General features: G+C 47.0%; 1 protein-coding gene across 1 annotated transcript in view; it reads left to right on the top strand.

The window, feature by feature from the left end:
* Positions 1-17,526, top strand: part of sptbn5 (spectrin, beta, non-erythrocytic 5) — a 400,397-nt gene that overhangs the window by 37,752 nt on the left and 345,119 nt on the right. The window contains exons 5-9 of the mRNA XM_072486950.1: positions 2,182-2,410; positions 3,848-4,479; positions 4,832-4,970; positions 9,208-9,440; positions 10,193-10,346. Coding sequence (XP_072343051.1) covers positions 2,182-2,410; positions 3,848-4,479; positions 4,832-4,970; positions 9,208-9,440; positions 10,193-10,346 — 1,387 coding nt within the window. The remainder of the gene's footprint in view (positions 1-2,181; positions 2,411-3,847; positions 4,480-4,831; positions 4,971-9,207; positions 9,441-10,192; positions 10,347-17,526) is intronic.

The raw sequence follows: 17,526 nt of genomic DNA, 5'->3' as shown, positions 1-17,526 counted from the left end.
AACGTTGGAGCTCAGCTGCGAGTAGAGGATCTGGATCTTCTGAGCTTCCTGAATTGGGTCTGGTGCAGACCTGATGTCAGCTTCGAAACAAGCTAGCCAATGTTCAAAGTCCTTTTTGGCGTTGCTTGATTACGGATCCAGCTGCAGGTGATCCGGTTTGATGAGGAGGTCCATCTTCTGAAAACTTCAGTGCAATAAATTGATGCACGAACAATTGCACAAAGACGAGAGTTGAATACAACTGAGGCTTTATTACACTAAGATGTGTGGCCTCCTACAGCAGCTGGCGAAATGGCTGCTGTACGGGGAGCACACATATTTATACTCCGCCTAGTGGGCAGAGCCAGCAGGCAGGGACTACCCCCGTACCTGTAGTACAGGGCCTTACCACACATCTCCTAATATATACAACAGTGGTGATTACCGCAGGGCTACAACACAGCCTCACTTGACCCATGTCAATACTTTTAAGGTTGTCTGTTTCAGATCTCCCACTTTAAAGCAGACCAAGGCAGGCCAGCAGCACGGTCGATTCCCGTACCAGCCTCCCCGAACAGGCGCTGGAATGTGGCGACTAGAGGCTTTTCACAGTAACTTCTTTGAAGCCTACTTGTGACAATAAGCAATTTTCATTTCATTTTTCAGTTCATTTCATTTCATTTCAGACAGTTGCAGTCACATCATCGTGAATCAGTTGCAGGATTGTGTTGAAGTTCCTTGTAGCACAACTCAGAGCCTCATGCTTTACTGAGTCAAATGCTTTGGTTAGGTCAATGAACACAATGAAGTGTGTTGATCTCAATTTTTCTTGGATTCATCTGGCGACAAAGACCATGTCAGATGTTCAGCTGGAAGATCTAAAGCCACACAGTGTCCCTGGGAGGATTTCTTCAGCCACAGGGAATAGATGATTCAGGAGAATGTGTGGCAGCATTTTCCCTGTTATGTTATCAACAAGAGCGAAATGCGACGATATTTCCAAATCACGATTTATCTACCTTCTTGAAGATAGTTACAATTATCCCATTCCTAAAGTTGGGCGGATGGGAGGAGTTCGTTTTCCTACCAGATCCGTAGGATGAGTGCATGGAGTCTTGATGTGAACAAAATCCCACCAGCTTTGAAGATCTCAGCTGGAATACCATTGGCACCACAGGCTTTGCTGTTTTTCATCTTTTGTTTGCTGGTTTCAGTACTGCATTTGGAAGTACTACTGACAAAGTCACTGTGGGCAGGACTTGCTTGCCTGAGGTATTTGACTGTCAGCAGCTAACAAGATCCATCTGTTCAATAAAAGTGCAGACAGTAAGTAGCCTGTTTTCCTACAAGTGTTACTTCCATACCGACATATCTGAATTGCAGAGAGAATTCCATTGCCCAGGAGACGTTACTACACGTTAAACAGTGAAACACACTGCGTGGTATGGAATGCAGTATTTGTTATTCCACACAAACTGTGTATACACATTGTGTATGGGGGTAATTTAAAATGGAAATTAAAACAATATTAGCTTTAATTAATGCTTAACAACGTGATAGTGGAACCCACCCAGGAGTGTTGGGTCTGCTGCAACCAGCTCATATTTATATATACAACTGGAAATGTCCACATTGGTGAAATAATAGTAACACACATAACATGAGAGTGCAGCAATACGTTTCTAGGGATGCACAGGCCTGCCCGACAAATCTCGCTATTATGCTCCAGCTTGCGGACAACGCTTTGATTCGCACATAGGAGGTGGACAGTACAGTTATGAGCTTTCCTCCATCTGCTGCAGGTCACAGGGTGGTGGACAGTTCTCATCTGAAGCTTCAAAGGGGGTGGAGGCCAGAATCTTCCGACCCTGGCAAATATTGGGGTTTTCTCCCCGTGTGGCTGAACCTGTGTTCACTTGCACACTTTTCTGCTGCCCTTTTATCAAAAATCCACGACTATTCCCCCCTCTCCTCAAGATACTGACCCTTGCTGTGTGCAGGTATCAGGAGCTCTCTGCTAATTGAAACAAGTGGCCATTTTACATGTGTCAGGACCCGAGACTAAAATCACCACCACTGTATTCAACTATGAAGGGCAATATAGCCAACCCCATCCTGTACTTGTGCTAATACGTTTAGCAGACAAATGTTATTGTTTATGTTATTAACTTATTTAATGAAGTGTCTTGGTATAATTTGCAGACCTGATCTGATAAACTATAAGCAACTGAATCCGAAACCATGGATACGTAACCTAACTAATGCCTTCGATGTCGCGGAGGAGAAACTGGGCATTCCCAAACTCCTAGACCCAGAGGATGTGGCTATCTTGCATCCAGATGAAAAGTCCATCATGACCTATGTGTCTCTGTACTACCATTACTTCTCCAAAATGAGGCAGGGTCAGACTGTACAGAAGAGGATTACAAAGGTACTACAATGGATACTTTAATTTATAATATCATTAATAGTGTTTTGTTTCAGGAGAATCCCTCAATCTTCTATCACTTGCCCCGTTGACAAATCCACAATGTTTGGACAGTTTGAGTATCTGGGGAATAGTTTTTTTCGCTGGCCCATTCAAAAGTGATTTGGATGAAGCGTTAATCTGAGGCCCTCTCTGCCCTCCCAGGAAGGCAAAAAAGAGCCCATGGCACCTTTTGAGAAAGGAAGAGCAGGGAGAGTTATCCATGTGTCGTGGTCAATATCTATCCCTCATTTTTTGTCACTTAAACAGAGGAACTGGTCATTTGCCTTATTACTGCCCATGGGATCTTGCTGTGTGAAAATTGGCTGCCAGATTTCCTACATTATAACAGTGACTTTGAAAGTACTGAATTGACTATGAAACACTATGTTTTGCTATGTTCTGAGGTTATAAAAGGTGTTATACCTGAACGTTCTACCTTTTTCTTGAGAATATTCAGAGATAGTAATCATTTGGAGATTGGATTCATCCTTAGTTTTGAGCTATTTCTGCATTTAAATGTTTGTCCTCTTCACAAAGAGCTATTGTGACACAGTGGGTTGCATTCCTGCCTCTGAGACAGAAGCTTTGGATTCAAGTTCAACTTAAGAGCCATGGATGATGTGTTCATAACGTGGCCAAACCGGTTGATTATCCACCTGTATATACTTCCAATGCCTATGGCAGACGGTAAGAGTGAAAGAATCTCCTGGGTCCCTTCTGGTGACAGACTGGCGACCTGTTCCAGAAAAAACTAGCAACAGAAAAAGGCATGTGTGCTTTGTTTGCCCGATGTGTTATTGGGCTCTTTCGTTACCTTCCCAGTTGGAATATGGTGTCCAGTATTAGGAAGGTTGTTAAGACCATGAATATGGAACAGAAAAGATTGACTCCAGTGATAACAAGGGTGACAAGCTTTAGTTGTGAAAAAAAAACTTGAGAAACTAGAGATGTTTTCACTGGCACAAGGAAAATTAACAGAGAGCTAATAGAGGAGCTCAAATTAGTGACTGGTTTTGATCTGACCAGTCAGGAAAATACTGCTTCCACTGATTGGTGAGTTGCTAACTAAATGCAGAAGTTTCTACGCTGGTGCATCCACACTGCAGTGTGGTGAAACTAATCAAAGTTTAATCACTGGGGAGAGATGAAGAGATCACCTAACAGAAAAATATTAATTTCTCCAGAGTTTCACAACATTGTGGTTTCATTTTTTTAAAGGGAATCTTGAGACTCCCTGGTCTGTTGCAGTTCAGCTTGAGCAGATATCACTTTGTCTTACAACATTAAAGGGACTATCCAAAGACTACAAAGGCCTTGGAAAGAGTAGTGAACTTCCTTAGTGTTGGTAACATGTATATTTAATTTGAGACTGAGTTCTGGTTTCTATTCTTTTCACAGATTATTCATCTCCTGAAGGACAATGAAGATCTCAAACTCGAATATCAGCTATTGGTGTCTGACCTGCTCCAGTGGATCAAAAACAAAGTGAACGAGCTGAATGACCGTCACTTTCCCAACTCATTGGCTGGCATGCAGAAACTGGTGGCAGACTTCAAAACCTTCCGCACAGTGGAGAAGCCACCAAAATATCAGGAGCGAGGAGTCATTGAGGCTCAACTCTTCAACATTAAGACCAAACTGAGAGCCAACAACATGAGACAGTATATCCCTCCAGAGGGGAAGACATTGAGTGACATTGAGAGGCACTGGAGCAATCTGGAGAAGTCTGAATACGAGCGGGAGAAGGCCCTGCAGCAGGAGATGCTGCGACTGGAGAGACTGGAGCAGCTGGTGCAGAAATTCAGGAAGAAGGCCATGCTGAGGGAGGCTTACCTCACTGACAAGAGATCAGTTCTTGCCAAGCAAAATGTCAGCGTGGGGAGCATAGAGGAGGCAGAAGCTGCTACCAAGAGGCTGGAGGCCATCACCACTGATGTGTTCGCCAGGGAGCAGAGATTTAAGGCTCTGGCTGAAATGGCACAGGTCATAGAGAAAGAGAACTACCATGGCAAGGCTGAGATAGTAAAGAAGTAAGAACGCTTTAGTGCTAGCCCTTCATCTTGCTATAATTGTGGTTCAGAACAACAAATCGTCCAGTGAAGGGAATGGGTGGTCAGTTGGTCGAGCACTATCCTTTCAGGGAATGGGTGGCTTGGAGACTTCCCTGTCAGGGACTGGGTAGATCAGTGGTACAGACCCTGTGCTTTCAGAGAACAACACCCATCTTAGGCTGTTCTCCTTGCTCTTGAACAGATACCTAATGATGGACTCTTCCCAGTGAAAGCTTCAAACTGGGAATTGGATGTGTGTGTTCCAGGGGACGAGTTAAGGGTGGGAATCCAGTCTCTAGTGCAGTGTTTGAAATTTCATCTTTCTCCACAGACAGCAGGATGTTGGACGTCGCTGGCAAGATCTCCTCCAACAGCTTCACAATCACAGAGAATCCCTGAAGAAGATGCTGGATGCACTCACCTTACTCAGAAATATTGATGGTATTTACCAAGAAATAATGATCCTTCAGGTGAGATTTGGCACTTGCTTTTTTAAAGGATAGCCACTGAATATCAAGAAAGTTCTGTGTGGACCACCTTATTGAGTCCAGTCAGGACCTAAGCTGTCAGTGCTGCAATGTATGGAGGTAATGATATAAAATCAGGGTGCATCATCCTCTCTCATCAATCACAGACATTGTTACCATATTCAAAGAGGAAAATCTGGCAAAAGCCAGGGTCTTGTTCCATAGATTTACTATCCTCTGGGAAAAGAAGAACCTCCTAACATCTAACCTATTCAGGGCTAAAAGAGTGGTAGAAGTATGGAACTCTTGCACAAAAAGCAAATACTGCTAGCTTGAGTAATAATTTGAAATCTGAAATTAATTGACATTTACTAGCCAAAGATATATAAAAGTGTTTGGAGCCCATACAAGTCAAAGATAAATAAAAGTGCATCGAGCCCATACAATGAGCCACAATTTCATTGAATGGGGGAATAGATGTGAGGGGTTGAATTGCTTCCTCGTGTTTCTATATGTAGAATTTTATGTGTCTGGGCCTGACCTGGAAGAGTATAAAATAGCTTGTGATCACGTAGGTGCATCCAACGTCATCCCACACTCGCGCAATATTTCGGTCGACGGGTGCCTGCCAACAATAATGGAACCAATTGAAGGGATTATATTCCCTATTGCCCAGAATATTACATTGCCTGTGCAAAATATCCCCGAGACACAGTGTGTGCGCAATGTCCCCTTCAGATTTGGGGTGCCCTCCCCTCTGGCACCTTGGAGCTCTGGCCATTTCTTCCTTCTGGCCTACCCACCAATTCTGCGATTGCCCCTCCTTCCGACCCCCTGGAGCACCCCCGACAATCCCGCCCCCAGGATGTACCTTGGGAACGATCCCAGAATTTTGTTCTGGACAGCGTGCAGCAGTACCTCTGCTGGCCACTGCAGCGCTGTGCTTGGAGAGTTGTTGCCAATCTGATTGGCTGACAGCTCTCCAAGGCGGGACTTCTTTCCAAGGGTGGACAGAAATCCCGCCCACTGCCAATGAATGCTCAATTGAGTGTTAAATGGCAGTGGGGTTCTGAGCGTCGGCAGGAGTCCGTTACGCCAAGCGACTGCCATCCTAAAAATTCTACACTATGTATTTCTTTCTTTGTATAATTTATACAGCTGCTTGCATTCATATTCAAGCCTTTCCCTTGGTAAAACATCCCATGCATGGGATCAGGAGTGTTATCAAACAAAATTTGACACTGAGCCACAAAAGATATTTTGACAACTGGCCAAAATCTTGATCAAAGGAGTAGGCTTTAAGGAGCATTTTAAAGAAGGAGAGCAAATTAGAGAGGGGAAAAGGTTTAGGGAGGAAATTCCAGAGCTTTAGGGCCCAGACAAGTGAAAGGTGGGGTGAAGAAATTTGGGATGCACAAAAATTGGAGAAGGTTAGAGTTCTCAAAAGATTGTAGGACTGGAGGGGATTACAGGAATAGGGAGGGAGGGAGGCCATGGTAGGATTTGAAAACAAGGATTGGACTTCTACACGCATGCCTCCAGTCCCCCTGAACATATCAAAATGACATTTTTCAGTGTGTACGCAATCTAGTCCATTCATCATTTTCTAAATCTCAATCAAATTGCCTCTGAAGCCATGCTTCTCGAAAGTATATCAACCAAGGTCTTTAAGTTTTTAGCTTGGTAGCTAAAGTATTATAAGATTGGAACATCCTAGTGGTATTGGTCTTCGGTATGGTCACTGGGTTGATTTAATCAATTGGCCTGATTGAAGTCTTCTTCCATTATAGTAAAACAGGGTTTATTAAAGTTTAGAATTAGCAGTTGATTCTCAGAACCTTTGGTTCTATTCAACTGGTCAAACCTTCTTTCGATCTCCTTCACCCTTTAAATACTCTCTCTGTGTAGGGACTCTCTGATCTCCTATTCTTATTTGTCTCTTTCCTGTTAAACCTTGTGCTTTTGTAGAATTAATTTAACTCTATTTGTGCACAAGGGAAGGTCTGATTAGTAGTGGATGACATGTAATATATGGTCTTAAGAGTTTTGCTTTTCTGTCATTTGGAGTGATCCGGAGGATCTTTTGGATGAGTTGCGTCATGGGATTGTTCCTTTAAGAAATGTTTTTTACTTATCACATGGCTTCAGTGATGTCATTGTGTGAGTGGAGCTGGACTGTGGCTCAGAGTTTTACTTTCTCTTTGAGTTTGGACTGGTTTGAACTGCACAGGTTGAAAATGGTGTTTCTCTATCTTCAGTTTAAAAGCTGTTTCCAGAGTACTTGGTAACTTAAAAGAGATAATAGCTTTCTGGAAGGAATTCAAACCTGTTTGGAAAGGGGAACAAGAGTATCAATAACCAGTCTTATACCAGTGAGAATGCCGTGTGCTGGGCCACTCCTTTGAAAAGGGGTTTCTGGTTTTACTTGGATGTTGTTATTGAATTGGAACAGTTATGGGGGAATTCATTAAGGGTTATACATAGATTACTGTAGCTGTGAGGGGTCTTTGTTTGCAGTTGATTAAAATTCTTACTGTGTGTGTTTATACAAATGTTAACTAAATTTGTAGAATAAAGCTTGTTTTTTGATTAAAGAACTCTGTTGAATAATACCTGAAAGACAGGCTCTTGCGCTCATCGTAACCAAAATCAATAAACAATAGGTCAGGTGAACATCATAATATACTTTGGTGTTTTCTAAACCCTGGCCCATAACAGATGTTAAACTGAGGCCCCCAACTGTCCGTTCAAGTGAATGTAAAATCCCACAGCAATATGTCAAAGAGCAGCAGGGGAGTTAGCCCCTGTGTCCTGGTAAATATCTATCCCTTAATCAACATCACAAAACAATCTCTGCTGCCAGGTCATTATCACACTGTTAACTATATTCATCTTAAAAATGTTGGTGGAATACACATGCCAGTCTGTGATTCTAACACAACAGAAGAAGCAGGGTTGTGCTTGTCTGCGTACTGTTTTTAAACAAAGTTCATCAGCAATAGGACAAGGAGACAATTTAGGACCATTGAAGGACAGGTTTAGGACTGATATTGGAAAGAACGATCAATACATGAAATGAACTTCCAGATAGAGTGGTAGAGCCCTAGAATTGTTTGCCAACTAATTGGATGCTACAGTGACATAATGTGAGCAGTCCTGGACGGTTCATTCAGATGGATTCAGTAGCCTTCCTCATCCGTAATGATCTTGCGATCAAAGGGTTTATTGTTTCACTCCAAGCACACACTACAGATAGAATCATTGCAAGTAAAGGTAGATTCTTCAACTGTGGTTAACCATTGTGTTACTCAAAATGATCACGCCTTTCCTATTGAACTCTCTGCTCCTGTTTATGAAACATAAAGGCTGTTGATAACTTTATGGTTTATCAATCCGCATTTACAATTTTATGGAATTGACATCGCGATGTTCTTCTAACGATGTCTTTTCATTGAGCTAATGTTCTTAATCCTGAACGTCCCTCCTGAATTGTATTCCATTACACTTCTCTTCCATCTATCTGCCCGTTCCACTAAGCCAGCTGCTGTACTGAAGCGTTTTGCATGCTTTCTGATTGTTTGACAAGTCCCTTCCTTACATTTGTGTTGTGACATTTTGAGTTTGCATTCCCTATATTCAGGCCTGAAACATCTGGCACAGGAAGAATGAAAGTGTACCCAGCACTGTCACTACCCCACTTTTGACCATCACTATCTTTATATCAGCAGCTCACTGATACTCACAGCGCAGCCATTTTTTAAAGACCTGAGCCACCTGCCTATTCACAATTGGTCAGTTGACTAGGCAGAAGTCAGGAAAAGAGCAAAGAAGTAATTTATAATCAGGTGGCTTCCATTTAATTATTAAAAATGAAAGTGGGTTAGAATGTCAACAAATTGCTTCACAGCTCCAGGGTCCCAGGTTCGATTGCCGGCTTGGGTCACTGTCTGTGCGGAGTTTGCACGTTCTCCCCGTGTCTGCGTGGGTTTCCTCCGGGTGCTCCGGTTTCCTCCCGCAGTTCAAAGATGTGCTGGTTAGATGGATTGGCCATGCTAAATTGCCCTTGGTATTCAAAAAGGTTAGGTGGGGTTACGGGGATGGGGTGGAGGTGCGGGTAAGTAGGGTGCTCTTTCCATGGGCCGGTGCAGACTCGATGGGCCGAATGGCATCCTTCTGCACTGTAAATTCTATGATTTTATAATTGCCATGGTTCAGACATTGCTTCTCTCCCCCTCTACAGCCAGTGGTAAGCTCAAGTGATTACGGCAAGCACCTGTTCGATGTGGTGGACATGGTACAAAAGCACAACCTGATCAATTCTCAAATCTCATCTCATGGAGAAACCCTGAAACACATCAACCAGAGAGCTGACAAACTCCAGAGGAGCAGTGAGCTGAACGCTGAGCTGGTTCAAGGCAAACTCGGGGAGCTCAATGACCTTTACAGCCACCTCCTCAAACTCAGCAAAGCCAGGTCAGATATCACCCATTGCAAAGTGCTACAGATGTTAGTTGGGTAATAATGTAATAAAAACCTCAGCGACCTTCTCAGTCGCCTGGCCATAAGAAACCAATGTAAAATGAGTTTGGCTGTCTCAACCCAGTTCTGAGGCAACAACCTCCCCTGAGTTGACACTGAACTCATGGTCTCAGTTGATCCGTAGAATGACTGATATAAGGAATGGAAAAGGTCATACAACTTTAAAGGGGAAACTGGGGATATTGGGATGAAGTATGTTGTTATGGCAGAGCCTAGGAGTATTCCTCTGTGTAGAGCCTGCTGAAGCCCACAATTACCGGCAACCATTGTTACCAACACTTGCAGTAACCATGATATGTAAATACAGGGAATCCAGTGACCAGGACTTGCTGTTATTGGCACCCAGTGGTGCCAGAACACAGCATTACCAGCAGCCACAGTTACTGAAATCCATCGTTACTGAGGTTTGCAGTGACCTCGATCCTCTTTTACCAGGTCTCGGTGACTGAGACTTGTGGTGACCCTGGACCCACATTTACTGTGATCCCCTGTTACCGGGACTCTCAGTGACCGAGACTTGTGGTGATCCTGGACACAGTCACTGTGATCCCCTGTTACCGGGATTTACGGTGACTGGGATTTACTGCTTTTTGGACTCATAGACACCGCAACCTGCAATGATAGGATTCACTGTTACTCCAAACTCACTGTCATTGTGATGTGACTTATTTTTCTTGCTAAAATAGACAGTCTAAACTGGAGCAGCAGCAACAATTGTTTGAGTTTTTCCGGGACTGTGAAGAGGAGGAGTCATGGATCTATGAGAAGTGGCAGTTGGTGCGGACGGCTACGTTGGGGCGCGACATTACCCAGATCACAGTGTCGATTCAGAAACACAAGGTATCCGCTGGCATAATCATGGTAACCCCGTTTCACCACAGAAACCAAGCCTCACCTTGGACACTCTTTGCTCCACTGAGTTCCCAGTCTGTTGGTCGAAAGCTGAGTGACTGATTCACAAATTCCTGGAGCCAGAGTGTGGTGTGAGTGAGATACTGGAGCCAGTGTCCCAGAGTGTGGAGTGACTGTGACACTGGAGCCAGTGTCCCAGAGTGTGGTGTGAGTGTGACACTGGAGCCAGTGTCCCAGAGTGTGGAGTGAGTGTGACACTGGAGCCAGTGTCCCAGAGTGTGGAGTGAGTGTGACACTGGAGCCAGTGTCCGAGAGTGTGGTGTGAGTGTGATACTGGAGCCAGTGTCCGAGAGTGTGGTGTGAGTGTGTTACTGAACAAGTGTCCGAGAGTGTGGTGTGAGTGTGATACTGAACAAGTGTCTGAGAGTGTGGTGTGAGTGTGATACTGGAGCCAGTGTCAGAGAGTGTGGTGTGATACTGGAGCCAGTGTCAGAGAGTGTGGTGTGATACTGGAGCCAGTGTCGGAGAGTGTGGTGTGAGTGTGATACTGGAACCAATTTCCTAGAGTGTGACGTGAGTGTGATACTGAACAAGTGTCCGAGAGTGTAGTGTGAGTGTGATACTGGAGCCAGTGTCCGAGAGTGTGGTGTGAGTGTGATACTGAACAAGTGTCCGAGATTGTGGTGTGAGTGTGATACTGGAGCCAGTGTCCGAGAGTGTGGTGTGAGTGTGATACTGAACAAGTGTCCGAGAGTGTGGTGTAAGTGTGATACTGGAGCCAGAGTCGGAGAGTGTGGCGTGAGTGTGATACTGGAGCCAGTGTCGGAGAGTGTGGCGCGAGTGTGATACTGGAACCAATCTCCGAGAGTGTGACGTGAGTGTGATACTGAACAAGTGTCCGAGAGTGTGGTGTGAGTGTGATACTGGAGCCAGTGTCCGAGAGTGTGGTGTGAGTGTGATACTGAACAAGTGTCCGAGCGTGTGGTGTGAGTGTGATACTGGAGCCAGTGTCCGAGAGTGTGGTGTGAGTGTGATACTGAACAAGTGTCTGAGAGTGTGGTGTGAGTGTGATACTGGAGCCAGTGTCGGAGAGTGTGGTGTGAGTGTGATACTGGAACCAATCTCCCAGAGTGTGGCGTGAGTGTGATACTGGAACCAATCTCCCAGAGTGTGGCGTGAGTGTGATACTGGAACCAATCTCCCAGAGTGTGGTGTGAGTGTGATACTGGAGCCAGTGTCCGAGAGTGTGACGTGAGTGTGATACTGAACAAGTGTCCGAGAGTGTGGTGTGAGTGTGATGCTGGCGCCAGTGTCCGAGAGTGTGGTGTGAGTGTGATACTGAACAAGTGTCTGAGAGTGTGGTGTAAGTGTGATACTGAACAAGTGTCCGAGAGTGTGGTGTGAGTGTGATACTGGAGCCAGTGTCCGAGAGTGTGGTGTGAGTGTGATACTGAACAAGTGTCCGAGAGTGTGGTGTAAGTGTGATACTGGAGCCAGTGTCGGAGAGTGTGGTGTGAGTGTGATACTGAACAAGTGTCCGAGAGTGTGGTGTGAGTGTGATACTGGCGCCAGTGTCCGAGAGTGTGGTGTGAGTGTGATACTGGAACCAATCTCCTAGAGTGTGACGTGAGTGTGATACTGAACAAGTGTCCGAGCGTGTGGTGTGAGTGTGATACTGGAGCCAGTGTCCGAGAGTGTGGTGTGAGTGTGATACTGAACAAGTGTCTGAGAGTGTGGTGTGAGTGTGATACTGGAGCCAGTGTCGGAGAGTGTGGTGTGTGTGTGATACTGGAACCAATCTCCCAGAGTGTGGCGTGAGTGTGATACTGGAACCAATCTCCCAGAGTGTGGCGTGAGTGTGATACTGGAACCAATCTCCCAGAGTGTGGTGTGAGTATGATACTGGAGCCAGTGTCCGAGAGTGTGGTGTGAGTGTGATACTGGAGCCAGTGTCCGAGAGTGTGGTGTGAGTGTGATACTGGAGCCAGTGTCGGAGAGTGTGGCGTGAGTGTGATACTGGAACCAATCTCCTAGAGTGTGACGTGAGTGTGATACTGAACAAGTGTCTGAGAGTGTGGTGTGAGTGTGATACTGGCGCCAGTGTCTGAGAGTGTGGTGTGAGTGTGATACTGAACAAGTGTCCGAGAGTGTGGTGTGAGTGTGATACTGGAGCCAGTGTCCGAGAGTGTGGTGTGAGTGTGATACTGAACAAGTGTCCGAGAGTGTGGTGTAAGTGTGATACTGGAGCCAGTGTCGGGGAGAGTGGTGTGAGTGTGATACTGAACAAGTGTCTGAGAGTGTGGTGTGAGTGTGATACTGGAGCCAATCTCCCAGAGTGTGGTGTGAGTGTGATACTGAACAAGTGTCCGAGAGTGTGGTGTAAGTGTGATACTGGCGCCAGTGTCCGAGAGTGTGGTGTGAGTGTGATACTGAACAAGTGTCCGAGAGTGTGGTGTGAGTGTGATACTGGCGCCAGTGTCTGAGAGTGTGGTGTGAGTGTGATACTGAACAAGTGTCTGAGAGTGTGGTGTGAGTGTGATACTGAACAAGTGTCCGAGAGTGTGGTGTGAGTGTGATACTGGAGTCAGTGTCGGAGAGTGTGGTGTGAGTGTGATACTGAACAAGTGTCCGAGAGTGTGGTGTAAGTGTGATACTGGAGCCAGTGTCGGAGAGTGTGGTGTGAGTGTGATACTGGAACCAATCTCCCAGAGTGTGGCGTGAGTGTGATACTGGAACCAATCTCCCAGTGTGGCATGAGTGTGATACTGGAATCAATCTCCCAGAGTGTGGTGTGAGTGTGATACTGGGGACAGTGTCGGAGAGTGTGACGTGAGTGTGATACTGGAGCCAGTGTCCGAGAGTGTGGCGTGAGTGTGATACTGGAACCAATCTCCCAGAGTGTGGCATGTGTGAGATACTGGAACCAATCACCCAGAGTGTGGCGTGAGTGTGATACTGAACAAGTGTCCGAGAGTGTGGTGTGAGTGTGATACTGGAGCCAGTGTCCGAGAGTGTGGTGTGACTGTGATACTGAACAAATGTCTGAGAGTGTGGTGTGAGTGTGATACTGGAGCCAGTGTCCCAGAGATTTGTGTTTGTGAGATATTGGAGCCAGTGTCCGAGAGTGTGGTGTGAGTGTGATACTGGGGCCAGTGTCGGAGAGTGTGGCGTGAGTGTGATACTGGAACCAATCTCCCAGAGCGTGGCGTGAGTGTGATACTGAACAAATGTCCAGGAGTGTGGTGTGAGTGTGATACTGGAGCCAGTGTCCGAGAGTGTGGTGTGAGTGTGATACTGGAGCCAGTGTCCGAGAGTGTGGTGTGAGTGTGATACTGGAGCCAGTGTCCGAGAGTGTGGTGTGAGTGTGATACTGGAGCCAGTGTCGGAGAGTGTGGAGTGAGTGTGATACTGGAACCTGTGTCTGAGAGTGTGGTGTGAGTGTGATTCTGAACAAGTGTCTGAGAGTGTGGTGAGAGTGTGGTGTGAGTGTGATACTGGAGCCAGTGTCCGAGAGTGTGGTGTGAGTGTGATACTGGAGCGAGTGCCTGAGAGTGTGGAGTGAGTGTGATACTGGAACCTGTGTCTGAGAGTGTGGTGTGAGTGTGATACTGAACAAGTGTCTGAGAGTGTGGTGTGAGTGTGATACTGGAGCCAGTGTCAGAGAGTGTGGTGTGATACTGGAGCCAGTGTCCGAGAGTGTGGCGTGAGTTTGATACTGGAACCAATCTCCTAGAGTGTGACGTGAGTGTGATACTGAACAAGTGTCCGAGAGTGTGGTGTGAGTGTGATACTGGAGCCAGTGTCCGAGAGTGTGGTGTGAGTGTGATACTGGAGCCAGTGTCGGAGAATGTGGTGTGAGTGTGATACTGAACAAGTGTCTGAGAGTGTGGTGTGTGTGTGATACTGGAGCCAGTGTCGGAGAGTGTGGCGTGAGAGTGATACTGGAGCCAGTGTCCGAGAGTGTGGAGTGAGTGTGATACTGAACAAGTGTCCGAGAGTGTGGTGTGAGTGTGATACTGGAGCCAGTGTCCGAGAGTGTGGAGTGAGTGTGATACTGAACAAGTGGCTGAGTGTGGTGTGAGTGTGATACTGAACAAGTGTCCGAGAGTGTGGTGTGAGTGTGATACTGGAGCCAGTGCCCGAGAGTGTGGTGTGAGTATGATACTGAACAAGCGTCCAAGAGCGTGGTGTAAGTGTGATACTGGAGCCAGTGTCCGAGAGTGTGGTGTGAGTCTGATACTGGAGCCAGTGTCTGAGAGTGTGGTGTGTGTGTGATACTGGGGCCAGTGTCCCAGAGTTTTGTGTGTGTGAGATATTGGAGCCAGTGTCCAAGAGTGTGGTGTGAGTGTGATACTGGAGCCAGTGTCGGAGAGTGTGGTGTGAGTGTGATACTGGAGCCAGTGTCCGAGAGTGTGGTGTGAGTGTGATACTGGAGCGAGTGCCTGAGAGTGTGGAGTGAGTGTGATACTGGAGCCAGTGTCGGAGAGTGTGGTGTGTGTGTGATACTGGAACCAATCTCCCAGAGTGTGGCGTGAGTGTGATACTGGAACCAATCTCCTAGAGTGTGGCGTGAGTGTGATACTGGAACCAATCTCCCAGAGTGTGGTGTGAGTGTGATACTGGAGCCAGTGTCCGAGAGTGTGGTGTGAGTGTGATACTGGAGCCAGTGTCTGAGAGTGTGGTGTGTGTGTGATACTGGGGCCAGTGTCCCAGAGTTTTGTGTGTGTGAGATATTGGAGCCAGTGTCCAAGAGTGTGGTGTGTGTGAGATACTGGAGCCAGTGTCGGAGACTGCGGCGTGAGTGTGATCTGGAACTAATCTCCCAGAGTGTGGTGCGAGTGTGATACTGGAGCCAGTGTCCGAGAGTGTGGTGTGAGTGTGATACTGGAGCCAGTGTCTGAGAGTGTGGTGTGAGTGTGATACTGGAGCCAGTGTCTGAGAGTGTGGCGTGAGAGTGATACTGGAGCCAGTGTCCGAGAGTGTGGTGTGAGTGTGATACTGGAGCCAGTGTCCGAGAGTGTGGTGTGAGTGTGATACTGGACAAGTGTCTGAGTGTGGTGTGAGTGTGATACTGGTGCCAGTGTCGGAGAGTGTGGCGTGAGAGTGATACTGGAGCCAGTGTCCGAGAGTGTGGAGTGAGTGTGATACTGAACAAGTGTCCGAGAGTGTGGTGTGAGTGTGATACTGGAGCCAGTGTCCGAGAGTGTGGAGTGAGTGTGATACTGAACAAGTGGCTGAGTGTGGTGTGAGTGTGATACTGAACAAGTGTCCGAGAGTGTGGTGTGTGTGAGATACTGGAGCCAGTGCCCGAGAGTGTGGTGTGAGTATGATACTGGAGCCAGTGTCTGAGTGTGGTGTGAGTGTGATACTGGAGCCAGTGTCCGAGAGTGTGGTGTGAGTGTGATACTGGAGCCAGTGTCCGAGAGTGTGGTGTGAGTGTGATACTGGAGCCAGTGTCCGAGAGTGTGGTGCGAGTGTGATACTGGAGCCAGTGTCCGAGAGTGTGGTGTGAGTGTGATACTGGAGCCAGTGTCCGAGAGTGTGGTGTGAGTGTGATACTGAACAAGTGTCCGAGAGTGTGGTGTGAGTGTGATACTGGAGCCAGTGTCCGAGAGTGTGGTGTGACTGTGATACTGAACAAATGTCTGAGAGTGTGGTGTGAGTGTGATACTGGAGCCAGTGTCCCAGAGATTTGTGTTTGTGAGATATTGGAGCCAGTGTCCGAGAGTGTGGTGTGAGTGTGATACTGGAGCCAGTGTCCGAGAGTGTGGAGAGAGTTTGATACTGAACAAGTGTCCGAGAGTGTGGTGTGAGTGTGATACTGGAGCCAGTGTCCGAGAGTGTGGTGTGAGTGTGATACTGAACAAGTGTCCGAGAGTGTGGTGTAAGTGTGATACTGGAGCCTGTGTCGGAGAGTTTGGCGTGAGTGTGATACTGAACAAGTGGCTGAGTGTGGTGTGAGTGTGATACTGAACAAGTGTCCGAGAGTGTGGTGTGAGTGTGATACTGGAGCCAGTGCCCGAGAGTGTGGTGTGAGTATGATACTGAACAAGCGTCCGAGAGCGTGGTGTAAGTGTGATACTGGAGCCAGTGTCCGAGAGTGTGGTGTGAGTGTGATACAGGAGCCAGTGTCCGAGAGTGTGGTGTGAGTGTGATACTGGAGCCAGTGTCCGAGAGTGTGGTGTGAGTGTGATACTGAACAAGTGTCTGAGAGTGTGGTGTGAGTGTGATACTGAACAAGTGCCCGAGAGTGTGGTGTGAGTGTGATACTGGAGCCAGTGTCTGAGAGTGTGGTGTGAGTGTGATCCTGGGGCCAGTGTCCCAGAGTTTTGTGTGTGTGAGATATTGGAGCCAGTATCCGAGAGTGTGGTGTGAGTGTGATACTGGAGCCAGTGTCCGAGAGTGTGGTGTGAGTGTGATACTGGAGCCAGTGTCCCAGAGTGTGGCGTGAGTGTGATACTGGAACCAATCTCCCAGAGCGTGGTGTGAGTGTGATACTGGAGCCAGTGACTGAGAGTGTGGTGTGAGTGTGATACTGGAGCCAGTTTCCCAGAGTTTTGTGTGTGTGAGATACTGGAGCCAGTGTCTGAGTGTGGTGTGAGTGTGATACTGAACAATTGCCCGAGAGTGTGGTGTGAGTGTGAACTGGAGCGAGTGTCTGAGAGTGTGGTGTGAGTGTAATACTGAACAAGTGTCCCAGAGTGTGGAGTGAGTGTGATACTGGAGCCAGTGTCCCAGAGTTTTGTGTGTGTGAGATACTGGAGCCAGTGTCTGAGTGTGGTGTGAGTGTGATACTGAACAATTGCCCGAGAGTGTGGTGTGAGTGTGATACTGGAGCGAGTGTCTGAGAGTGTGGTGTGAGTGTGAACTGGAGCGAGTGTCTGAGAGTGTGGAGTCAGTGTGATACTGAACAAGTGTCCGAAAGTGTGGCGTGAGTGTGATACTGAACAAGTGTCCGAGAATGTGGAGTGAGTGTGATACTGGAGCCAGTGTCCCAGAGTTTTGTGTGTGTGAGATACTGGAGCCAGTGTCTGAGTGTGGTGAGAGTGTGATACTGGAGCCAGTGTCCGAGAGTGTGGTGTGAGTGTGATACTGGAGCCAGTGTCCCAGAGTGTGGCGTGAGTGTGATACCGGAACCAATCTCCCAGAGCGTGGTGTGAGTGTGATA

The sequence above is a fragment of the Scyliorhinus torazame genome, chromosome 2 (genome assembly GCF_047496885.1).
Source record: "Scyliorhinus torazame isolate Kashiwa2021f chromosome 2, sScyTor2.1, whole genome shotgun sequence".
NCBI classification, from domain to species: domain Eukaryota; kingdom Metazoa; phylum Chordata; class Chondrichthyes; order Carcharhiniformes; family Scyliorhinidae; genus Scyliorhinus; species Scyliorhinus torazame.
This window is presented reverse-complemented; position numbering and strand designations above follow the sequence as displayed.